Below are 25,359 nucleotides of genomic sequence, written 5' to 3' on the forward strand. Positions count from 1 at the left end.
CTTGAAGGAGACGTACATAACTGTGGACGACCTGTAGGGTGCAACCACAGCACAAAAGTACAGCATACGCATAGGTTAGCATTTCATTGGTGTAATGAATGGTTGTAGCAAGCGAGTGTATTTTAATGGTGAGCCTTAAAATAGGACGGTAGTTGCACATTTTTTATTTATTTATTTTTTTAAACAAAGGTATCACGTCGTTTAGAGCAGGGGTTCTCAAATCCGGTCCCGGGGACCGCTTGTGTCTTGGGGTTTTCATTCCAACGGAACTCTCAGTTACTTAACTAGATCCTTAATTGAAATGAACATTTTGCTTCATTAAACCTTTTTAGTTGTTTTCAGCTCTCAGTTGCAGAGGTCAAGTTAATTATGGCAGCAGTGTGGAGTAGTGGTTAGGGCTCTGGACTCTTGACTAGAGGGTTGTGGGTTCAATCCCAAGTGGGGGACACTGCTGTTGTACCCTTGAGCAAGGTACTTTACCTAGATTGCTCCAGTAAAAACCCAACTGTATAAATGGGTAATTGTATGTAAAATAATGTGATATCTGTATAATGTGAAATAATGTATAATGTGATATCTTGTAACAATTGTAAGTCGCCCTGGATAAGGGCGTCTGCTAAGAAATAAATAAATAATAATTATAAAATGGTATAGCTAACTTGAAATCTGCAACTGTTTAAGAGCTGAAAACAAGTAAAAAAAAAAGTCTAATTTAACAAATTATCAGTTCAATTAAGGGTCTAGCTAAGTAACTGTGAGCTCAGTTGGAATGAAAACCAGCAGACTCAGGGGGGGTCCCCAGGACCGAGAAGCCCTGGTTTAGAGCATTCATTTTTGTAATTTCATTTTTGAAAAGTGCATGCCCCAAAAAAAAAGCGAGTTTGGCATTCTGTGCAATCTGCAGAACCCTGACACTGTTGCCATACCAGTTTATTTACATTGTCTGTGCAGGATACACTTCCTGCTAAGTTGAAGACCGCTATAGCTACACCTTTAACTGCCGAGCGCTACGTTCGGACCACGCTGATGTGCTCGCTACTTGAAGCCGTTCTGGCGGACCACATGACGTGAGTGCGTACGCGCCGTGACTGAGAGAGAAGATGGCGGACGGGGAGGGAGAAACGGAGATGGGGCCGAAAGAGCGAGCAGAAAAAACGGGAGAGGATTCTCCTTTCGCCCTGGACAGCCTGCTGAAGAACCTGCGTGAGCTGGAGGCCGAGCTCCGGCAGCAGGACGTCTCGGTAACTTCGTCCGGTGACTACTGCAGCAGCTTCTGTGAGGTAAATACAGTCCGCGGAATGTCAGAATTGATGATTTTATTACGGTACACACGGAGGAAGAAATACTAAAAAGGAACTGGGCCGAAAGGAAGCCGAAGGACTTGATTTTATGACGAGTATCCTCGAGTCAGTTACAAGGCAGCCAAAATGATATGCATCAGTTTTTATTGTTACCAGTAAAAGGGGGTTGGTCAAGTCGTAGTTGTAGTAAAATTATAACGTGTTTGGCGTGCATTATCAAATATCTATTTGGGACGTTTAAACATTTTTTTAAATTCGATTCTGACATGTATGTAGGTAGCTAATAACGGTAACACAGAACAACGGGATTTAATGCTTCCTGATGCGGTGTAATTATATCATCGAGACACCGAGGAATGTGGAAGGTGTAGGGGCGGGGTGGGATCAAAGGGTGCGTTTATCATGCAGTGTTGTGTTATTCCAAAAATCATCAGTCATTGATTTTCTATATATATCCGGTGTATTTCTATTTATTTATAGCTTTGGTTCTGTTCATTGATGAGCTTCGTGGTTTTGATTGCAGAAATATATATTTTTTGGCGTGCCAACAATAATCTCTTTGAATAATGCAAAACGCTACAGCAGTCAAATCCCTGTGGTACACGTTGTGCATTGAATCTTTATGGGATGTGGCGGGCAATTGCAAAAAACAAACAAACACAAAAAAAACGCAACATATTGAACCAAAGCTGCCAGTTATTGTTTTAAAATGAACTACTATGATGTAGGTTTGTTTTCCCAAATGTAGGCCTATACTGCTGCCAGCTGCAGCTGTATATTACAGGTTCATGTTGCCTAGCCTTTTTTTAAATATTCAAATGTATATACATGTATGCATACATTTTCTTATGCTTATGCAAACTCGTATTTAAAATATAGACACATTGAGTACCCTAGAGATACTGCCTGACGAGTTAGTTTTTAAGGCTGTTTACAAGGAGCCTTCATTCTAAGCAAGGGACAGTTCCTTACTGATCTATCATTAATAAAAAAAGCAAAATAAAAATTCTTGCAAAAATAAGTATCAATCCATTTGGATTTTGATTATGTGTTGGTTCTGATTTTAGTGTTTACCCTGTTTTCACATACAAATTGTGTCAAAGATTGAGTTAACTTGAATGATCCATTTAATATGTGAAGTTATTTATAAATCAAGAAATTGTTGATTCTCTTTTGTAAGAACAATTTGCATTTAATGGAAGTCTATTCAAAATGTTAACATCTTTTATTGAATGAGTTTGCTTGTTTTGTAAAGCGCTTTAGGATGGCTTGCCATGAAAGGTGCTCTATAAAAATAGATTAAGGATAACTTAAAATGAACTGTCACAATCGCAGTACACTACGAACTGTAATTGGTGCAGTGAAGAGGTGATGACTCAAAATAATTCAGTAAGGCGTTCCACACCTTTTCAGAAGGGTAGGTTTTCTGCAGCACTTTTGTGCTGGTAAGTGGGCACAATAATTAAGTCCTTACGTTGGCAGTGTTGATTGAAAGTTAGGAGGGGATGTTTTATGAGTCAAAGCAAAGGAGACAAATTAAAATTGAGACGTACCGGTTAGGTATAGAAGATTCAGAGATGGAGTAAGAAATTAACCAAAAGGGAAACCAGCCAAACATCTCACTAGGCAAGAAAGAACACAGTAATATTTTCAGGAGAGTTTAAAAAGAGGAGTACTGTAATCCGTCGCATATCTGTCCTTACTGTTTATCTGCCATAATCAGCCTCTTCAGCAACATTAGTTTTATTTTATGGTTGGAGCCAAACACCTTTTTAAACAAATATGGGTGGTATTCATGGTCAAATTAAGTTGCAAATCTCTTTACAGCTACATCTGACAACAGATAGCCAAAGAGCGTACATATAGCCAATTATTTATTAAAGACAAATCAAAAGTGGTAGTATCACATTTTGTGTCTTCTCTCTTTAGATTTAGCATTGTAGCAATTGTGGGCAACCAAAAAGTATCTAAAGGCAAACATAAAAAAATAATTTTATCTTAATCCCTGACCTTGCTGTTTACTGGATAAGGTGGAAGAAGTGATTCCTCTGTTCTCCTGCTGAGAAATCTACATTTAGGTAGCTGCTTCACAGGAGCTTGTTTAAAGAAAACATCAGTAGCTGGGTGATAGTTAGGGATTCATTGGAGTGGTCACCAAACAAGAACCGTGTAAAAACATTGTGTTGACTGCAAGCTTGCGCACATACATATCTGCATGACTGGGAAGTAAAGTAAGTTTGCTTATCTCTGGGTCACAGTATACACGTGGTTCTTTAACACTGGTTGTCTTTTAACCTTTTGATTGCCAACGTTGTTTCTCAACAGTGTTTGACAGACCACAGTACCTTAAAAACAAAGTGATAAAAACAATTTTTAAAATGGGATTGTTCTCCTACACTGGGATTCACTTTGTTCTTTTAACTCCTTTACGAAAATGGGGAATTGATCAATACGAAATGCGTGGAGTGTAAATCTGCAGAGACGCACTCAAGCTGGCCTGTGAATAATTCATTAGCAGAGTTGCTATCAATTTACGTTTGTGCTCAACCTCAAACATGTTGTCTTTCCTTTTTTATTCACTTACAATCTGGTGTTCACCAAAGTGGTCCAGATCCTGCTTTTAGTTTTGTCACAAAATGTAACTGTTTGAACAAGCGCCTACCCTGGAATTGTAAATTGCCTATGTCAGAGGAATCCCTTTTCAACTCTGGAATGTATTGGAAAATATATTTTTTATAATATTCACAACTGGGTTGATAATTGACAAGTGAAGTTGTACAACCCACTATTGTTGTTGTTTGGATGCAGAAAGAGGGTACACTGGATGTGGTGGACAGCAGCCAGCTATAATGCAGTAGGTCCCAGCTTGGAAAGAAAGCTGAAGCACTCGAAGTGATGTAAGGTACATAGACTACTGATATTCCCAGTAGCAGCTAATCATACATTGCCAGATGAATTTAAGAGAAGATTATAAAATGGTCCTGGCTAATGTAGGCAAGAGAGCTGTTTGATGTTTAGCCTTAAAGTAGTTTGTTTATGCCTTTTTATTTTTGGTACAATATTAGATTTTACAGTACCTGTATAAACCAGCACACTGTATAATCCAGCAATTTTCCAGTCCCAAGCGATACAGGTTAGACAGTTTTTACAAACAAAATTAAATAAAATCCAGGGTATTGTTATTGCACTGAATTCATTTTACTTTAAGCTAGAGATATTGTTTTGTATTGTTTTGTTGCATTTAAGATGCATTTTAAGTATGTTAAATGCATACTGGGTGTGAATTTTAAAATCTCATACCTGCTTACACTTGTCAGGGATTTAGAGCTGCAAGGTCCATAATTGCAGTATGTTAGTATGGCAGCAGGTAAACTACAAGATCATATTTTGCCTGCATGCTCTCTTCAATGATAATGATACAACTGCAGCTTACAGTACAAATCTTCTCACTTATGGCCAGCCTGTCCATTTCCCCTGCTAAATGAGAGGTGAGATTGTTTCCTATCCTTTAATACTAATCTATTCCTGTCATCCCCCCCCCCCCCCCCCCCCCGAACCCATCCCTCCATAACCTTTGGTGGAAAACCGTAACCTACATTTAGTGTTCTGATCACCGTAAAAGTTGGAACAGACTTTTTCTCCTGAGGCTGAATGTAGACTATGCCCCTGTGATTGATTGCTGGTTTTTTAAATGTCCCCAATTGTCTGCAAAAAGCCAAACAGTCTGGAACTGCAGACTTCATTAGAATGGGATTCCAGGTGCTGTAAATTGGCTAGGAAGTTTGCCAGCGTTTACCGGATCTCGGGTGTATATTATAACAGCTGGCATAACTGTGTTGAACATTCGCCAACAATTGATCTAGTAGTACTAACAGGTATGCCAGTGACCTACTTCATCCACCACAGCTGTAAATACAAAAAAATAGCTATCAGAAATCAAACATCCTCCATATACCCCCTGATTCTTTTATACTTTTACACAACTTGGTTTAAAAATGTCCTAACATCATTCAGAATAAACATTGGAAGATATTAGTAGTAATGAAACTGTGACATCGGACGAACAGACAAACAGCCTCCATATACTTCATGTTGTGATCCGCTCAGTAACTTAAAGAATATCATCAAGTTTCATCACGTAACAGTTCTCTAGACAGATGTAAAACATTGACATACATGGAAACAGATGTACGGCCAGCGGGGGATCAAAACAAACTTGGTAATAGAATTAAATAAACATTTCAACTAGGAGTCTCTTAACACGAGAGAGCTTCTCATTGAAACATTTTCCAATCTTCTGATCCCCCACTGGGGATGCATATCCCTGTTGGGGGGGATAAAGTAGAGGTGGACAGCATCTGTCCATTTGTCTGTGTTAAACTTTACATGTCAGTAGATTTTAAAGCGGTGATCTACTTTTTCATGTTTTAGATTTTTTATTGTATTTTTTATAGAGGGTGAACATCGCACGGCATGCTTGCTAAATAGTTTATTTTTAGTGCTATTGTATATCCAGTAACTAATTCAGTACTCCAATTATTGTTGTCCAGCAAGGTGTTCCTGGCCGCCTTTTATATGTGGAAGGTAGTAGCCATCAATCAAAATTAGCGGGTAGTCCCAGTCCCACTTGTGAACACCAGAGAATTGTCTCCATCTGATCAGACACTGAAACGCCTCCCTGGTTGCCAACAGGCATATTCATCTAGAGCCGTGCAGATGGTACAGAGACTGAGAGCGGTTATGAAAACCATTTACAGAAATCCCCCAACTCAAATTATTGTACACTTATTGTGTGGTTTGAAACTGTCAGAAACCTTTCTGGTGAGGTCTGCACTTATCTTGCATGCTTTTTTTTATTTTTATTTTTGGTAAAGATGAAATGTTTTGTTTTATTTCGAAGTGATTTAACTGATTTAACTGCAAAATCAAACCTGCAGTGATCGTTGTTTTTTTATTTTCAATTAATGTGGTCAGGAACGTGGTTATGTACTAGACACTTGAGCGTCATTCACAGCCGTAACCTTTTTTGTCTAGTGAATTGATTTATTGAGGTAGCACCATGTCGGGCTTCTTCAAACATGGGGTTAGTACCAGTTTGGGGTGTAGATTGTAGTAAGCACATTTTTAGAGGTTAGTTTTTGACTGCGCAATGTCCTTTTCCAGGAAGAGTTTGGGAAGGAGAATGAGAGACGCGTTCCAAGATAGCAATAAATGCACAGTTAACCAGGGGAGGGGGGATTCGGGGTAAGATAAGGAACATCTATCTACAAGACTTCCTCTTATGTACATTTGCGCAAATGTTCAGTTCTTCCTTCCTGTGTTGTTTTACTGTCTGTACAGAAAGTAAAATAAATTGCAATATTAAAGGCACAACATTTGTATGTAAAATTAACCAAAACTGAATTATTGAATTATGAAATCTGTACTACTCAGTGTTTCATTATGATACTGAAGCACTTCAACTGCATCTTGCCATTAGCACGAGAGTTTATCAGAATCGTGGGTTACATGGAGGCCCCCTTGTCTGTTGTCAGGTTTTAATTTTATTTTTTAAATCTAGAACAGAACTGCTAACTCCAGAAGTCAGACTTGGTTTGGACATTCTTTAGCAAAAGTTATTTTGGGGTATCGGGTATATTGGGGTGTCTACCTGTGCACCAGTTTTGTATCGTGGGAGGAGGCTTGTGTATTTAGGAAGAGAAACTCAGTGTCGTTTGCCAGCTGAAAATAGGCCCTTAACCTTCAGCCATGGGTGTCAGCTGTGTATATTTTAACCATTTTTATGGGCAGTGTTGAATTTGCTATTCTGTGCCTGTTTTTTTCTGTGTAGCAGCTTTGCAGAGGCACAGATAAGGCTGCAGGCAGGTTGAAGCATTATCGGTGCTATGCCAGGCTGCAGGCAAGTGAAATGAGAAGGCATGTCCCGGAAGAACACCGACACGGAACGCACACACATGAGAAACAGACTGGATATCCGATTATTGGATGGAACCCAACTGAAAAGCTGTTTGGGAAATCTAATTTGTTTTAAATATTAATACAAACTTTCTTTGAGATGAGTCTTGGTTGATGTATTTTGTCTTTGCAATCACAACACCACTGGAAATTGATAGAGTAATCTTCTGAAACTTGAGTCTTAGTGCTCACTTAAGTGTGCCAAGTAAATGGGTTTTCACATTAAGAAAGCAAAAACACTACAATATTTTATAAAGAAACTGTTCTCCACAAGACTTTTGTGTAGTTTTATATCTGTTAATGAAGATTTATTCAGTGTAGTTTCTCTGTATATTTTGATATCTTAATCAACGGTAAATGGAAATGAAACCTGAAACACATTTTTAGTATTTGACTCAGATTAACTGAATGTACTGGTCTCTCATTGATTAGATTTTCAGGAAGTGCCATGTACTGCATCTTTAAAACATGATTGTAACATTTGAAGTTTACAACAGTACCAATATATACATATTTGATTCAAGGTCAAATGTTTAAGAAAATAAAGAATATGATTTATAAAAAAGTTGTAGTTTGAACTATTATGGATGCATAAAATTTAAAGGAAACTGCAGCTTGTACGGTAATCGCAGCTCCATGGAGGAAATGGTTTTATCTATAAACAGGGATGGGGTTAATATGGAGTTAACCCCATCCCTGCCAAACTTAAATCCAAAACACTCGCGCTATTTACACCGGCAGGGCTGCCACAATATTCTAAAAGTATATTACTAGATGTAAATTTCACTTCAGTTGGATTAAGGCACAAGGTTAACACAGAGTCGGTAACACAAAACGATACTCAAGGCAAATGGTTTTGTGTCTCAATCGTGTATATATCTCAAACAATATATATTTATAATACTAATCACCTAAATGTCAATGCAATGAATTGTGTCCCCACTGCCACGAATCACAGACTGAATAATTTGTTTTAAACAAAGCCATTTAAACAGCGTTTTTCTCTCCTAACTAGGTCAGGTATTCTGGAACGATGGTATGGTAGTTAGTCCTGTATAACATCCTTTGTTTATATTGGTGGTGATAAGGTTTAAAAAGAAGTGAAGCACATGCCAAGCGGATTGCAAGGAATGCATTGTAAGCTTTAATCATGCAGCACTAATCTCCCCCCCCCCCTTCCCTTTAACTCTCCTCCAGATGCTTGTTCAGTATGCTGGCAGTCGGAATGCTCAGGAGCATGGCCTGTCTTTGCTGGAAGTTTATCGGCTGTCCATACAGAGCTTTGCTCTTGCAAGGCCTCACCTCACCACAGAATGTGAAAACGTGCTGTTGGTACTCGGACGGCTAGCGCTGTAAGTATTCCATGTTGGGACACTGGTTACAGCTGAGTGCAGAGCTGACAGGCTGCACAAGGGCTTTGTTTCAAATACTTCATGGTATTGGACCTGAACACCTCCTGCTGCCACTTCGTCTTGGGGCTGTCTCAAGCAAAGACTAGTACTAATTATGCCAAAATGTGAGGTTGTTTTGGGATGTGGAACATTGTCAGCTAGGTTAAGACAACCAAACACATTTCACTAAAGTTAGCCTGCTGTGCTGCTTAGCCCCTTGGGGGTTTTGTTTTAATTTTATACCATAAAGTAGACCTCATTTACAAGTAGTTAAGATTACATAATAGGATATAATCAGCACTCTAAACAACTATACATAGTTTCTGTAATGATTTTGCCAGAGGAAAGACGGTTTCTATTTTGGTCTCTGTCAGCCTCCAAATGACTGCTTGCACTAAATCCAAGAGTTTTTGTACTTCAGAGTGAAGTTCTTCAAGATAGCTTACAAACGAAGGACTTAATTTTATAAAGATCTGTTTAAGCAGATGAGTAGACTAACCTGGGTGCATTGGCCAAGCAATCCTTCAGGTGTGTGTTCATGAAAAGAAAGGGGGGAGGGGAAATAGATGTGCATAGAGAGTGTTATTCAGCCAAACTAAACAAAGATGCATGCACACAATATAAATTGCAGTAATATACAACATCAAGTTTTGAAAAGCAGTGGAACATGCAGTGCTTTGCACAAGCTTATACTTCCATGTTAGGATGATGCCTCCTCTGGCATGAAGCTGGCAGTCCTAGAACATGTTGAAGTTTGATTAAGTGTGGTATTTTGTCAGCTTCAAGTTTCATTTCCTTTTAGCTCAAGCTCTGAAGTTGGAAAGAACTGCAGAAACTTAACACTTGGTGATTTTATATATACATTCTGTGATGTGGTTTGTCTGGTTTCCTTTTGTGTTCATAGGAGCTGTTTTGAGCTGCTACTTTCAGTGCCTGAAAACGAAATACCATATGAAGTTTGGCTGCAGTTTCATCAGTCTGTCCTGGTGAGTAACAATTGGTTTTGTGGGTCGAGAGTAAACTAGTGGGCTATAATTGTTTAACAAAGAATTATAGTAGTAACATTACATCATGGTATGAGGATTGCACAATGGGGATATAGCTTACAAAAACCTGTAGTGTATAAAATTAGTAGTTTCCGTTAATGTCATAAAATGAAATCTAAAATGCCTTGACGCTAATACTGAAATGAGGTATTGTGGTTTGGATTTGAGATGTGAAGTACAGTGCTTCCACGAACATGCCTACAACTGCTGGGTTAAACAGAATAGCCTGAGAGAGTTATGTGCAAGCCATTGGGACTCTGACCTCAGTGGTTTGGTGTTGCAGAGTGCTCACAAAGCCTTGCTGGAATTTGGTAACGGTGTTCTGCTAGCTCTGCTGGAGATCACCAATGAAGGCGGTGCTTGGAGGAACCCAGTGCTCTTAAGAATTCTCACTCAGCAGCCCACTGAACCACAAGAAGGTAAGGCTCAGTGATAAATGAGGATATTTCCCGTTGACCAGGGAATCATTTTTGCTTTATAAAAAAAGAGAGAAAAAAAAAAATGCAGCTGTAAATTCAGCAGCAATAGGATATGTTTAGAATATTACATATGACTTTGAGAAAATAACCACCTAAATTGTTTTATAAATGAAATATAATGGACAACCACTTATGTAATAGTTTTTTTTTTTTTTTTTTTATAAAGCTTTTTGGGAATAATTGGTATGATTTGAAATCGAGGCAGTATTGGCTAGTGAGGTTGAACTAATTCTTAAATCTGGCCTATGTCTCAATATAAAATGCTTACGTTTCAGTATTCTATTGCAATCCGGAGTTCACACTGACCTGTACTTACTGCTGTACACGGCACATTGCAACCTCAAACATACACCAAATAGCAGTGCTTGTCTGTGTTAATTTAGAATTGTCAATAGCTACATTGACAATACAGTACATGCAGAAGATTTATGAAATGGGTTTATTACATGACTGACTTAGTCTCTTTAAAACATATTTGAAAATGGCTAGTTCCACATGTACGTATGCATCCTGTAGTTGCATTTGTTTTGGATTTGTTTAGTTTCGCTGACTTTAATTGAAAAGGAACCCTTTTGAAGTACTGCCTACAAGAGTAATGCCTGTTCTGTTTTAGTGAGTAAATTCATTGCACAGGAAGGTCCTGCTTTCCTGGAGATGCGGATAAAGCACTTAATCAAGACAAACAACGTACCTCAGGCCATGCTGCTGGCTAAGCTGTGTGCCGAGAGTGGCGAGATTGCGCACCAAACGCCCTTTCGCCAGGTCTATATCTCCCATCTCTGTGACATGCTGCCCAGCGAGGAGGCTATCCAGGAGGTCAGTACACAGCAGTAACACTTGGTGAAATTTATATATGAGTCTGTCGTTTAGGTAATGAAAGCCAGAAGAATATCCCCATATTCTGAATGCCTGTTCTGTATTCAGAATATATAAAGCTAATTATATTATTATATTATCTTAAGTCTAGATCGTGGCTGGTGTTGCAGATAAACCAAGCAAGATGAAAACTAGCAGTTGTGCATAGGAATTGCAGTGACAGTTAAAAATAAATAAATAAAGTGCAAATGCTTTTTTTTTTTTTGCATACAATATTTCCAAGTCCAAATCATATCACTGCCAGTTCAGAATTGGTGTTGTAACCTCAGGTCAATGGGTATGACCCGAGTGAGGAGATACAGTAATATTGAACATGTTGGTAGCATATGGTCTTATCATGAACCTTTGATCAAAACATTTGGAGCACTGAACTTGCCTTTTTAAATGCATTTTCCAAGCACTGTTTTAGTATGTGATATATCTGGTATGTTGTATCCTAGATTTCCAATGTGGACTGTAAAGAGATTCTGGATATGGTCTGTAACCTGGAGGCAGAAGGACAGGAGAATCAAGCCTTTATACTCTGCACCACATATCTCACACAGCAGCTGCAGAAGGGAAATATGTATTGCTCATGGTGAGTCTTACTAGACTGCATTATTACTAATAACTTGGGGTCTTGAAAAATAAATAGTTCCACCAAAAAATGCACATTTATAGATCCATATCTAAATTGATATTACTCTGAACTTTTGTAGCGTTTCATTCTCCATTCTCTGCCATTCACCTTGCTGAGGATGGAAACATTCTTGCCTGTCCCACACTTGTTTAGCTGCCTGTTATGTTTTGTTTTTGATAATGGCTCCCAAACACACATTCACGCATCGTTCTCTGCATTGCACAAGTACTGATGTCTTCATACTTTCACATGTACGCTGGAAAGGCATATCTTCCAACAATGTTTTTACCTGGTTGGTGGAAGCAATAGCACACAACACTTCTAGGATTACTTTACAGCAACTGAAGTATTCAATTCTTGTCTTTCTAACATAAGAAACATTCTGCGTTTTTTCACAGGGAGCTGACCCTTTTCTGGAGCAAGTTACAAAGAAGAATCGATCCTTCCTTGGAGACCTTTTTAGATCGCTGCCGGAGGTTTGGTGTCATAGCTAAAACAGCGTACCACCTGCTGTTCTTGGTCAGAGTTATTCAGACTGAGGTATGTACTTCCAGCTCTTTCTTACAACACCCCTCCCCTCCATAAAGGGTTAATAACTTTATTTTCCCTTTTGATTTTACCTTTTAACCTGCTGCCATGCTTTTAAATGCACACCCTATGAGCAATAGGTATTTGGACCCCATCTTTTTGCTGCAAATAAGACCCCCATTGCATAGCAGTTTGATCCATTTTTGCTTTTAGTTTTAATAAGACACACCTGAGCTTGTTACCTGTACCTGTTCTCTATACACTGTGGCTAATGAAGCTCGTAGTAAAACCTGGAATGGATGAAACTGCTATGCACTAGGGGTCGAATGCACCAACGTGGATTAAATAATTTAGTTTAGTGCTAATCTATGGTTAGTTGATCTGGGGTTATGTTTTAATCCATTGTTTTTCCATTATGCACCACAGTTTTAAACCAGGATTAGTACATCTTGGATAAAGCAGGTAATTCTAGATTTCTGATTTAGCAATCGGTCATAATTTGTATACACTGTATTTAGCAAATGTAAATGCACATGTAAACAAAAGAAGAGTTCAAGCAAAAGAAAACATTACATTCTATACATTTTGCCCATGTTATATACTATTTCTCTGCTTTCCTACAACCCTTAACCTGATCTCTAGTTATGCGACTGGGTTGTCCTGCATTAATTCTGAATATCAATGAACTGTAAGAATAGATTTGTTTTACTTTTGTGTAAACTTAAAAATAATCAATTTTAGTGTGAAGTGTTTATAGGCTACCTAAAGTGGCAAATTCTAATATATTTATCTTATTGTCCTTGATTTACGATGTTTCAGGCAAAAAAGCTACAAAGTTACGGAAAGTATTAATTTATTGGAGATGATGCATTTGGAATGAGCATTAATTTAAGGCCACTAAAGTTTGATAGTTACACCCATACATGCAGAGGTTAATTTTTAAACAAAAAGGTGCAGAAAAAAGAGCATTGGATTTACTATATTTGAAAAAAAAAAAGCTTTAATTCCGAAGCAAATGCAAATACATTTTTTGTTTTATTCAGCAAAAGGAAAAAAAAAAATCTATTGTATAGAAATGTAACCCTTCATGACAACAGTTTCTTATACTGAAGGAATTCTAATCTGATATCTTATTTGTTTTACCCCACAGACAGAAGAGCTTGGTCTGGCTGTGTCAGTTGAGCTTTGTGTAAGGGCCCTCCAGATCCCATCCCAGGACAATGCAGACACCAAGATGTCTGTTTGCAAAATGGTAGCTTGCCTTCTGCCTGACGACCTGGAAGTGCGTCGTGGCTGCCAGCTCACAGAGTTCCTCCTGGGTCCGACACAGGAGGCCTACAACTTGCTGGAAGAGCTGTACCTGAAGCCTGACCAGAAATACGACGAAGGGAACAGCATCGTCCCCATCTCTCTGCGCTGCGAAGTCCTTCTGGCCCTCAAAGCGCACTGGCCTTTCGACCCTGAATTCTGGGACTGGAAGACCTTAAAACGCAACTGCCTTAAGCGGTTGGGTGTGGAGTCGTTGGATGAGTCTGGGGAAGAGGAGCTCCATGATGGAGAGCAGCAAGCAAACGATCAAGGGGAGAGTGTAGCCCACCAAAGCCATTCAGGAGAGAGCTTCCTTTCTGACAAGGAGGAGGAGAAAGAGCAGCAGCAAGTGACACCGACTCAGGCGGGTTGGAAAAAGAAGAAAAAGCAAGTAGGCACCTCTGAACGATACAAGAGGTGGCTGCAGTACAAGTTCTCCTGTGTGATCTGCAGCAGGGAGGTGATTGAGGCACGGATACTGCACCATGCGAAGACACACATGGTGAATGGTGTCTTCACCTGCCCTATCTGCCTCCAAAAGTTCGAGGGCAAGCACAAGTTTGTGCCACACCTCGCAGAGCATGTTCGCATGCCTGCCAGGAGAAGTGAACAACCTAAAAAAAAAATAGAAAAGAAGAAAAAGGTGAAGGTGAAGGTGGAAACATTGGAGGAAGGAGGAGACATTGAGGAGTTAGAACTAGGAGAGATTAAGATTGATTGCTCCACCCTGGAAGATGAAGCGTTACAGTCTTCTAGGAAGCCAGCAGAGGACGATTACATCACCTTCAGCTATATTGCTGAGAATTTTGAGCTGAGGGACAGAGACATTTACCCTTGTCCTGCCACCGACTGCCTTAGACTATTCAAGCACTTCAAGTACCTAAGTGTGCACCTCAAAGCGGAGCACCCAGAGTCAGACGTCAATGCAAGGCACTATTTAGAGATGAAGGACCGTCGGGAAAAGTGCACTTTCTGTCGCCGCCACTTCCTTACCCCCTTTCACCATCGACAGCACAGGCGTGTGCACTACGGAAAGCTGCCTTACATGTGTGTGGCTGCTGGCTGTGGTGCCCGCTTCAACTCCACCAATGAACTGGTGGCCCATAAACAGGCGCACGGTTACCAGCTGAGCTACCAATGTGAGCTGAAGGGCTGCAGCCTGACTTTCAGCGATCTGGGGCAGCTCTATCACCATGAGGCCCAGCACTTCAGAGATGCTGCATACAGCTGCATTCATCCCAGCTGCAAGAAGTTCTATTACTCCAAGAAGGAGTTTGCAAAGCACCTGGCCTCTCATGGTTTAACCTTCTCTGAGGATAACTTAATGTCTTACAGGAAAGTAAAACAGGATTTTGAGGGGCCACTAGGGGAATCTGTTGTAGGTCCTGTTGAAGGAAGTAAAGCTGAAAACGCAGATGTCCCAAAATCCATCTTGGAAGAACTCATGAGTGGAATAAAAACAGAGACTCCAGACTTCTCACAATTAGCTGAGAACCCCACCACTCCTGCACCTGTTCCTCCAGCCAGTGGGTCACTCACTGGCACCTTGACCAGTGTGGCAGTCTGCTTTGACGGCAAAAAATTCACATGCGGTTTTGAGGGCTGTGGTCTGACCTTCATCCAGGCAAGAGACATACAGAGACATCTGAAGAACGTTCATCCTTTGCAGTTGAAGCGCCATAAAAAGGGAGAGAGAACCAAAAAAATGTGCAAGAAAAGTGCCTCAAGTAGAAAGCACCAGAGCCAGAGCAGAAAACCACTTCGCTTTCAGGAACACAGCTCAGGCGGCCATTCCAGTTCGTTGCCTGACCCTGAATTGGGACAGAGTGATCCCCTTTCTACTGAAATAGACTTTCCAAACCCTGCTGAAACTCAACCAAGCTCCAGCAATGAGGAGTCTTTGATAGAAATAATGGCACGCATGAGCCAGCTGAGTTTGAAGACGCCCATAATTGCTGCTTCCTCTCCAACGAGCCATTCTGTTGTGGGGTCTTCCTTTTCACAGGTGTCTCTTCCTTCCACCGCTGGTGATAACTCCCCTACCAAGCCAACGGGCAAGAAGGCAGCTTTGAAATCCCAGCCTCACCAGTGTGGCTACAAGAAGGAACTACCAGCAGCAGCGGCTGAGGAACCATCAACTCCTCCTTTGCCACCACAGCTGCCCTCGCAGCACAACAAACCAGTATCCCAGTTTCTGGTTCAAGCCAGCAATAAGCCCTATTTCTGCGAACTCAAGGATTGCAAGTATAGGAGTGTGGCTCGGGCAGCTCTCTTGGTTCACTACCTTAAAAAGCACAGCATGTCCAAGGAAAAGGTGATGGGGATGGAGATGTTCCACAGGAAGTTCAAGCCCTTTGAGTGTCACCTTTGCCCTAGTGCTTTTACCAGGAAATCACAACTAAGACTGCACTTGATGAGCCAGCACAAGCTCAGCGAAACATTGGTAGCACAGATGAGTTGTTCGAAGAGGAGGGGCAACAGAGATAAGAATAATGCAGAGAAAGTGCCCGATTCCTACGGCAGTGGTGTAAGCCTTGATCCAGAACTGCCAGAAAAGGGGCAACAGAAAAAGGAGGCTTCAAACTGGGGGAAAAAATTCCAAAAGCGTAGGAGGGTTGGGGTTTGCAGTACTGAATTTGAGAAAAAATTGCAGGAAGGAGAAGAGGAGATGAAGGAAGAGGAGACTGATGTAAAAGCCACGTTACCTGCCATAGAGGATAACGGCGAGGAGGAGGCCAGGGAGGGGCGGGGAAGCAGACGTTTGGTGGCCAAAGGCAATCTGTGTTACATCCTGACCAAATACAACAAGCCTTTTGAGTGCGTGCACAAGGGCTGCAGTTCAGCCTTCACCAACCAGAATGGCCTCATCAGGCACCTTCGGTTAGTGCACCGCTACAACCGAGATCAGCTGTGTATGGAGGGTGGCCAGCAACAAGGTGGGGGAGCCAAAAAGGACAGGAAATGCAGCAAGCGCTTTCGCAGCTTATCTGGCCTGGTTAGGGACAGTGAGGAGTTCCACAGACCGGAGCCAGAGGGATCCCCGGAGCCAGAGGGATCCCCGGAGCCAGAGGAAACCCCAGAGGCGCAGACTTTGGCTTCAGAGGAACCCATACCTCAGTTCAGCTGCAGCTACAGTGATTGCACAGCCAGCTACCACCTTTACAGCAGCTTGCTGCGGCACCAGCACCTGTTACACAGGGACCAGACCCTGCAGCCCTGCAATAGGAAACGCACACGTAGCAACCTCCGCTGCACCTACGAAGGCTGCACCCGAGTCTTCTCCCACCGCAATAACTACGAGCAGCATGTCTTCTGCATGCACAGGAACAACTACGACTCCTTCGTTCTCCGGCTCCAGAATGAGAAGGAAGAGGACAGAAACAAAGGGGCCAGTGGTTGCCAAAAAAAATTAATCTCTGTTATTGCCACTTCATCTCCCAGTCTCAGCCCTCCACTGCAGTCACCACCAAGACAGGGGAAAGGGCCTACTAAGAAGGTTTTTATGAAAGGCAATCTTTTGCTCAGGACACCCGAGGAGGCCCTGCAGATGTGTGAGGACAGGAATATTCCAGTGGCGTACCCTTGCATGGTGCAGGACTGCGAGTCAGTGGTCACACTAGAGAGCAGCCTGATCCGTCACTACAAGCACTGTCACAACATAAGACGTACCTACCTGGGGAAACACTATGATAAGCTGGTCAACAATGCAGAGAAACTGGAGGCGACGATCCAGAAGAACTCCACACCACCTGTCCCAACACTGCTAGATAAAGCAGTGAATATGGAATACCAAAAGGAGCTGAAGAACCCTTTGGCCTCAGAGTTGCCTGTAAGCCTGCCTTCCATAAAATCATCCCTGGATGAGCAGGACCATTTGGGTTTTGGAGAAGAGGTCTCTGAAAACGACTTTACTTTGGACGCTGATGACCTCCTTTATGGTGAGGCAGTAAAGAAAAGCAGATGCTACAGCAGCAATGGGGGGCAGCCCCGGAGAAACGGCTTTGGGTTTGAGAAGAAGCCAGAACCACCACCACCTCCACCCCCAACATTGCTTTGTTTTAGCAGAGAGGACGGTTTCCTGGATTTAACCTGCAAAGGAGGTGGCAAGGGGACGGGGTCCTTCTCCAGCGTCTCTAGGCCACCCCTGAAACGCAAGAATGAGCAGGCGGACCCCCTCCTGACAGCCAAAGAGAACTATCAATGCCCTCGCAACCTCCATAACCGGAGCCCCACACCCAGGACATTTGACCTGAAGACCTATAAACCCATGGGCTTCGAGTCATCCTTCCTCAAGTTCATCCAGGAAAGTGAGGGCAAGGATGAGGTCTTTGAGGAAAGCCCCCCTGAGCCCCAGGTTGTCATTAAACGCAGGGATGCTCACAGGCGGGGCTGCTCTGTGAAAGAGAACAGTCGGAGAAGATTGGGGCGAAACAAAAATGGCTCGCTGGTACATGGCAAGCTGTCGGCATTTCAGCCTCTGCTGTCTGCAGGTGAATCTGCCACAGTGCAGAACCTGAGGTCCATCTTGGACAAAGCACTGACAGACTGTGGGGACCTAGCCCTCAAACAGCTGCATTATCTCAAGCCAGTGGTGGTGCTTGAGAGGTCTAAGTTTTCGACATCTTTGTTAGATCTGTTTCCAACAAAAAAGGCAGATGAACTTTGTCTGGCGAGTTCTTGAAAACCAAGAATTAACTAAGACTTTGATTCCAGTATTTTTTGTTATTGTTTTTAATCAAAAAGAAAAAGAAAAAAAGAAAAGTTGCCAAACTGTAAAAGCTCAAGTACCTTCAATAAATAATAGCAGGTATTGCTTTCTAAAAACATGTAGTAAAATGAGGTGTTAACAGAATGTTTGTATGTAAAACCCCAGGGTTCTTTTTTTATATAAAGAATTCTAATAAATTAAGTTCAGTGGTGCTAAATTAAACACGGTATTGATATCTGGGGCTTCCTTATGAAATTTTGCATGATCGTATTGAACGTGTACATAGAAAGATCTTTCTTTTTTGGAGGGGGGGTTGATGTCACAAGTAAATAGAATGTGCACTCCAAGGGTGCTTGTAATATAATGTACACTACAATTCACTTTTTTTTTTAGTTTTAAATACCAAATAAATTACTTACTTTTTTTCCCCGCAGTATTTGTGGAGGTCAGTAACACTTGGATGTTTTTTTTTAAAGATTTTGTAGGGTGCAAGTATTACCGTGAGTTTGTATGTAAACGGTGGATTATCACAACCAAGGGTAAAGAACAGAAGTTAATCAACTTTTTCTTTTTCCTAATGTAAATGCCTTTTTTCTTGGAGATTTTAGAAGGGAGACATTTTCCTTGTCGTGACTGGTTTTTGAAGATCAAAGGTAATTGTTTAGTGTGGACTTGATGAATTTTGTTTGTTCAGTTTCAAACATCCCACCGCATTCATAATGGTGGTCAATATACTGCAGATTTTTTCTGTTAATTAACATTTTTGTTTAACTAAAATCTGCATTTTTTCTCAACAAAATATGACTGAACCAACCAGACCTGTAATCAGAATAGGGCTGTAGGATCCTCTTAATGGCACCATGAAGTGGGCAAAAGGAACAGCCAAGACCATTTTGCCTCAACACTGCCGAAGGGACAGTTGTGTAGTTTCCATTTTGAAATATTATATATAAAGTTCGAAGAGATTTGTGGACTTACTCTAAATACCCACACTAGACACAAGGAAAGTTCAATGAGATTTTTCAATACAGAAATACAAAAGCACAAATCATCTGCTTTGCATCAGAGACGATCAATCGTATCAATCCTCCAATCTAACTCTTCTAAATGTACTTGTTTACAGTTACTTAAAAGCTGTTCACCTGTACTAACTTTTTGCTTGCTTATTAAGGTTCATTGAAAGTTACTCAACAGGTAATGTAACTGTAATTCAGTTACTGTAGTTTCATGCAATTGTTTTATTTAGTTGTGTTTCATGTGGAGACTGCACCTAGAGGCAACACTGCCTCAGTGGCTGTCTGGTTGTGATTTATAATCTAAAGTCCTCTCCACGATGCTTCTTTAATCCCCAACGGGATCCACAGTCTTTCGGCGTTGTCCTCTTTAATTCTTCAACCATAACAGTGGTCCAACACAGGCTTTGAGTTCTTAAGGTAATTCAAGTTCCAACGGTTTTTAGCCTTTTGTGGGTTTAACAGCCTTTTCTAAATATGATTTAGTTCTGTAAAAGCCCGTAGCTGATTGTCCGAAAAAAGTCAATTTCATCATTTCTGTGGTTAGAAACTTTGCCTTTACTTCTTTGAGGAGGTTGCTGACTGTTGCTGTCCTTTCTGTGCCCTCTTGTACTTGCAGCAAAATGGTGTAACACTTGCACGGTTGTTTCATTGCAGAAATGAAACAATTAATAATCGGTTTACTGGGAATACCTCCTCACACTACCAGGCAGTGATCAATGCTAAGGGAGGACCCACCGAGACTAAAGTTGAAAAAAAAGGTTGTAACAGTACATCTGGGTACTAATTAATAATGCTTAGTAACACTTAATTAGACCTCAATTCTATGACATGTTATCAGATAGATTCTAATTCATGGTGCCAAAAAACAACTGACCAATCCAAGCATTTTCAGAAGATCAACCTGAAACGTTGGCTGCCCTAAAAGCTGCCCCTCATCAGCAGTTCCTGAGTTCATTTCTATTTTGAGATGACATTTACATGTTGTCTTTAAAGTAATTTTTCATATTTCATACTTCATCTTGTAATTCCAGGATTGTAGAGTGGAGCATCAGGGTAATGTTACAATAAATCTTGGTAATAAAGTTTCAACAAGTTATAACAGGACCTTGGGAAACTTATGGCTGAAACATGACAATTTTGTAAATTACATACTACGTAGTTCCTATTATAAACTTTTTATTTTTTACCCAGGATAACCCAGCTGAGATGTTACAGGCATAACGGCATAAATTGTCCTTCGTCTTTTTAAAACAAAAGTGCCACTACAAACTGAACCTAAACTGGCTTTAGTTTGCATCTGAAACATTAAACTGAAACTAAGGAAATCCTATGAAAATGCAGTCCAAACTGCCTTGATACAATTCAAAATCTTGCTGCTTCTGTTTCTCAAAAGGATGTTAATAAAAAAAAAGCCTTGTGGTCTGTGGCTGTTAACAATTTACAAGTGATTTTAATATAGGTCATTATTCAAATATTTCTGTTACTTCATTTACTTTATTTGCTATAGATATTCTTCAGAGTGCCTTTGTCACCAGAATATGTATTTTTCAGGTGCATTTTAAATCTTCACAAAACTGTAATTCTGTTCTTTAGACGGTTTTTATTTTGTTTTTTATTTTTTTTAAATCAAAAGAAAATGGGTGTTGTAAAAATAATATAAATTAAGAACAAAGTGTTTTGGGTACCAACACTTAAAGGTAGGATTAATGTTTTTGCTTCCAGTAGCAGAGAAACACAAATAGTAGTCAACCCCCTCTTATGATCATGGCTCAATTCCCACAGTAACACGTGCACTAAACCACGATTTTATCTAAAGCTGGATACACCATAAGCATCAACCGGAAATCTTAGATTCTGCTGCTTGTTTATGAGTATTTATAGTAACATGCAGTACGAGACAATAGGAGTCCAATGTAAAGGTCTAGGTTTGCACTCTGTAATGTTGTATTCAAAGGAGAAAAACACTTACAGTGAAAAGGTTTATTGAGCATTCACAAGTTGTGTTTTGTTCATATTAATGTGGCTCTTAAATGGGCTTATTTTATAAATAAAATCTGTGCAGTTAGTTTCTGTTAAAAGAAAAAAAAAAGTATTTATACCGCAGATGCATTACTAAGTATCTGTGGTTTAAACAGGTGCAGATTCTTCATTTGAAAGCAGTGACAGTTAATATTCAGTTAAAGGGAAGGCTCTGTCAATTGTAGCAAAGTACTGAACCCTGTTTCTTTCATTAACTTTATAGTAATTTGCCAGACAGAAGATATGCTGTTCAAATAAAAAAAATCTTTACAGTTATATCCAATTTTTAAATTCTGATTTATCATTGCTCATACTGTATCTCAAAAAACAAATGTAGATCTTCAAAAAATTGTGAAAATACGGCTCACTGATTTTATTTGTTCTGTAACATACAAGAAATACAAAATGTGGTTGGATCTGTCCGTCTCATTAAGAACAACTTCTTGGCACATTAAGCACTTCACAGGCGTGAGATTTGTTTTGCAGATACTGTACTAATGTGATTTGACGTTTTTGTCTGTGAAACATTAAATGGAGCACTGTTCGTGATTGACGTGATTTTATACACGATTAATAAAATGACCATAATCAGATTTTAAAGTCAAACTACTGGTATTTTAGTTAAAATGAAATTGGCACAATAGCATAATCTTATAGCAATCCTTAAATGGCATCCAGTTCAATAATGTAAATCTGCAACCACATCTATCACGTTACTCAAACTTTCTTCACATTGGTCCCTGCTCATTTACTCCAGCTTGTCTTGATGATTACAATTGAAAGCGAGAACTAGGGTTTTTTATTTATTCATTTTATGTTTGAGAGAGATCCGTAGTGTGACACTGTGTTTAAAGGGCCAGCCCAAAGATGCTGACGATGCAGTACATGGTCTTGTTCTCCCACCTCACTGTACAGCTTCCTATAAAGAGAAAAAAGTGGATTCATTCTTATAAGTGATAGTGACAAACTGCAGGCTGATCTGTATATGAGGAGACCCTCGTTTACACTTAAAGCTTTAAAAAAAAAAAAACTCCCATCTACAATAACTATATTGTATTATACAGTACCGTATTTTACAGTATTATATTCATCAGAATTAAATTACCAAAAAAATTTTTTTAGGGTGTGGTACTACTCCCTGAAGGGTTAGTATTAATGAAGTAAGAGCAATTGTGAAAACACTTAAACAGCTGCAACCTACAACCTTTAATACTGCAAGAAATTGCTATGCCAATTTTCTCAGTAAATAAATAGAACTGATATAAGGAGCTACTGACACTGAACTGCATATCAACACCTGAATCTTACTACACCCAGCTACCTATAGCGTAGTTAAGATGAACCGACGTTCTGAACTCCTCTGTGCAGTAAAGCAGACTATAATTGTGCAAAGAGGCACACAGGCTTACACTTGGGTATACTTGGTTTTCTTAGAAAATGCAGGTACACTTTTGGTTTCATATATAGTATAAGCCTCTACACCAAGTAGAAATGCCCCAACAGCTAAATCAAATGCCAATGCAAGGCGGGGGGAGGGATACAATCTGCATTATTATACACCAAGCAATGTAGTGCATGGCAGTAACACTGAAGTCTCGTAATTGGATTTCTAATAGAATTTTCTTTTTCTTCAACTCCTTTCAAAAACAGTCCTGCAGACAAGCACATGTGCTTATCTTGTAAGGAATTAACTCAGGAACAACAGCAGCTGGTTAATAAGGTGTCCTTTATTGGCACAGAAGAGAAAACAACAGGGAGGCAATCCACGTGGACTTAGCAGGATATTCTAAACAAATAACTACTGCAAGCGTACATGTCTATATAATATCATTCCATCTCTACAAGCTGCTTAATATCTTAATTGCCCATGTTAGTAGGTGCTTTGTTCAAACTCTGTTCAGTTACACCCCATTATTTAGAGCCAACTCAGGAACTTCCTCTGTGGCCTTGAAGGCCCATTACTCCTGGCAATTCGCTCAGAGCACCTGCAGTCTGATCTTGTCTTGCTGCTGGACTACACGTATACCCCCTCCCTTTAGTTTTCCACAAACCAGACAATGCCGTTATTAACTCTTACAACGTGTATAAGCACACCCCCATGCTGTACATAAGCGGAAGTGCGTTTTCACAAGATTATACGGTAGCTATGGAGGTCGAGGGGAACCACCGTAAGTGAATGTTGGCCCTTAAAGGAAAGCCTGTCGCGTCAATTGTGAAAATTCAGACATTGGTCTCTGAAAGGGAACCTTTCATGTCAATTCAGGGTTTGACTTAAGGCATTGTGCAAACCTTCTTGAATACAGTATCAAAGTGGAGTTCAATCATGTTCAGTAGCATGTTTAAAAAGCATAATCATAATACAGAATTGCATTAGAATCCTTAGTGTGAAAGGTACCCACATCCGTGCATGTCGTTCATCCCCTTACCATCAACAGTGTTGTCCCAGAAACAGGAACTTGCTGTATGCAAACCAGCCCCATTCTTCTGTAGAATAACACAGGTCACTAAAAGGATAGAGCCGTCAAAGATTATTTACAAGATCCTGAAGTTTCTAGCTGATTGTTTAATGTTAAAACCCTTACGTAATACTATGGTACTTGTCAATAGACCCTTACAGGTGAAATAATTACCTGTTTAAAACCCCAGACTATACAGCTTATCGACCCATGTGACTGAGACACGCACACCCCACTGGCATGTTTAAATACATGAATACATCAAACTTTGAGAATATGTATTTAACTAGCATGGTTTGTTTTAAAAACAGAAAACCTAACAGTAAATACTTACTAGATCAGACTGTTTTTAAAAGTTTTAAAAATGTTCTTTCAATCCATATAGAGGTTTGCTAAAAAAATAAATGAACGTTGCTGCCATTTCAAAACCACAGATACTCAGATTAGCCAGCTGCATATTAGTTTATCATCTACTATTAATATTAAAACAGAATGTAGTCATTATTTAAGTAATAGAAGAGCATTTTTTTTCTGAAATGTATCTAGATAGGGATCTGCTGTCTTTTAAGGGATTCAGTTATTAAAAGGGCGGTCTACAACACTTAGCATTGGAGAGTTTATTACACACAGCGTTGGTCTGAATATGGCTCTTAGCCCAACAGGTTCTGAACCATTGCCCTTGTTTTAGTATTTTTTAAACCAGAGCAGGACAGCAGATTGTGTATTTACAAGGTTTTCAGACAAAAGAAGACATCACTTAAAAACACTAGACAACTTTTTTGGAAAAAGGATTGTGCGCCACAGAAAGCGTTACTAACTTCCTCAAATACTGTGAACTGGACATGTACTCTGTTTAAAAGGGGTGCAAAACTTTGCATTATGTTCTACTGTTCACTGATTACATCCCCTCAAGCTCAAACTAAGGCCATCAGTTCAGTCCCGTCAACCATTAAGTGTTCCGGAGTTTTGGTCACTTTGACATCAAAACATACAGTATAATAAAAAGACTTGCCAATGTATTTGAAAGGTTTGCCCAGTTTGGTGAGCTGATTGAGGCTTGTTTCCACGACACCGGATGTCCACTGGTTAACCCTGTTGTGCTGGTATGCGCTGCTCCCTATCGTGCTTTCCACTGCCTAAAAACAGAAAAGCGTACCATCTTATTATACTGTATTAACACACAAACGTACAATGAAACACTCTCTACTCAATACTCAATACTGGTTCATGAGAAGCCAGAACCACTGTCAGTGACTGCAAACATAATTAAAAGCCAGGGGAAAGGTGGGACAAATGAATACAATGACACTTCATGCTGCTTGAAATTATACTTACATCTTTAATAATATTGCTGACATCATCCACAACAAATGCTGTCTACAAAAAATACAAAACAGGGAGTTATAAACCGTGTTCCAACTAAAACCTTCAACTGATCAGATTCATATATACGGTTTGCTATGAATTACACTTATTAAGAAATAAAAGGTCAAATCAATTACTAAAACAAATAAACTTACCTCTTCTGCCGATTGCTCGTCCATTCTTGCAACCGGCTTGTCTCAGTCAGTCTTGCTCTGTTGCATGGCAGCGATTGCAGAGGGTGCTGGGATTTTTAGAGGCAGGTGCGTCCATGGCAACGGTGTTAAAACGCCGG

At 40.1% G+C, this 25,359-nt stretch overlaps 2 protein-coding genes across 2 annotated transcripts; one reads left to right on the forward strand and one right to left on the reverse strand.

Moving 5' to 3' along the window:
* Positions 1–21,790, forward strand: LOC131701558 (zinc finger protein Rlf-like). Its single transcript, XM_059000236.1, has 9 exons — positions 1–74; positions 952–1,280; positions 8,454–8,608; positions 9,552–9,633; positions 9,977–10,112; positions 10,786–10,988; positions 11,489–11,625; positions 12,066–12,207; positions 13,346–21,790. The coding sequence occupies exons 2-9, from the start codon at positions 1,101–1,103 to the stop codon at positions 18,182–18,184; spliced, it is 5,874 nt and encodes a 1,957-aa protein (XP_058856219.1). The 5' UTR covers positions 1–74; positions 952–1,100; the 3' UTR covers positions 18,185–21,790.
* LOC117413887 (dynein light chain Tctex-type 1-like) lies at positions 21,605–25,353 on the reverse strand. Its single transcript, XM_034023291.3, has 5 exons — positions 25,223–25,353; positions 25,038–25,079; positions 24,715–24,838; positions 23,673–23,750; positions 21,605–22,165 (listed from the first exon to the last, which is right to left on the reverse strand). The coding sequence occupies exons 1-5, from the start codon at positions 25,244–25,246 to the stop codon at positions 22,095–22,097; spliced, it is 339 nt and encodes a 112-aa protein (XP_033879182.1). The 5' UTR covers positions 25,247–25,353; the 3' UTR covers positions 21,605–22,094.
* Between the last annotated feature and the right edge of the window lie 6 nt (positions 25,354–25,359).

This window comes from Acipenser ruthenus, chromosome 25 (assembly GCF_902713425.1).
Source record: "Acipenser ruthenus chromosome 25, fAciRut3.2 maternal haplotype, whole genome shotgun sequence".
NCBI lineage: Eukaryota > Metazoa > Chordata > Actinopteri > Acipenseriformes > Acipenseridae > Acipenser > Acipenser ruthenus.

What these genes read in the sequence shown, in the direction of transcription:
- LOC117413887 (XM_034023291.3), bottom strand. Translation starts at nt 25,246, where the DNA reads ATGGACGAGCAATCGGCAGAAGAG. An exon ending in ACGAGCAATCGGCAGAAGAG is followed by an intron (nt 25,080 to 25,222) that starts GTAAGTTTATTT and finishes TATTTTTTGTAG; the next exon opens with ACAGCATTTGTTGTGGATGA. An exon ending in TCAGCAATATTATTAAAGAT is followed by an intron (nt 24,839 to 25,037) that starts GTAAGTATAATT and finishes TTCTGTTTTTAG; the next exon opens with GCAGTGGAAAGCACGATAGG.
- LOC131701558 (XM_059000236.1), top strand. Translation starts at nt 1,101, where the DNA reads ATGGCGGACGGGGAGGGAGAAACGGAGATGGGGCCGAAAGAGCGAGCA. An exon ending in GCCCACTGAACCACAAGAAG is followed by an intron (nt 10,113 to 10,785) that starts GTAAGGCTCAGT and finishes GTTCTGTTTTAG; the next exon opens with TGAGTAAATTCATTGCACAG. An exon ending in TCAGAGTTATTCAGACTGAG is followed by an intron (nt 12,208 to 13,345) that starts GTATGTACTTCC and finishes TTTACCCCACAG; the next exon opens with ACAGAAGAGCTTGGTCTGGC.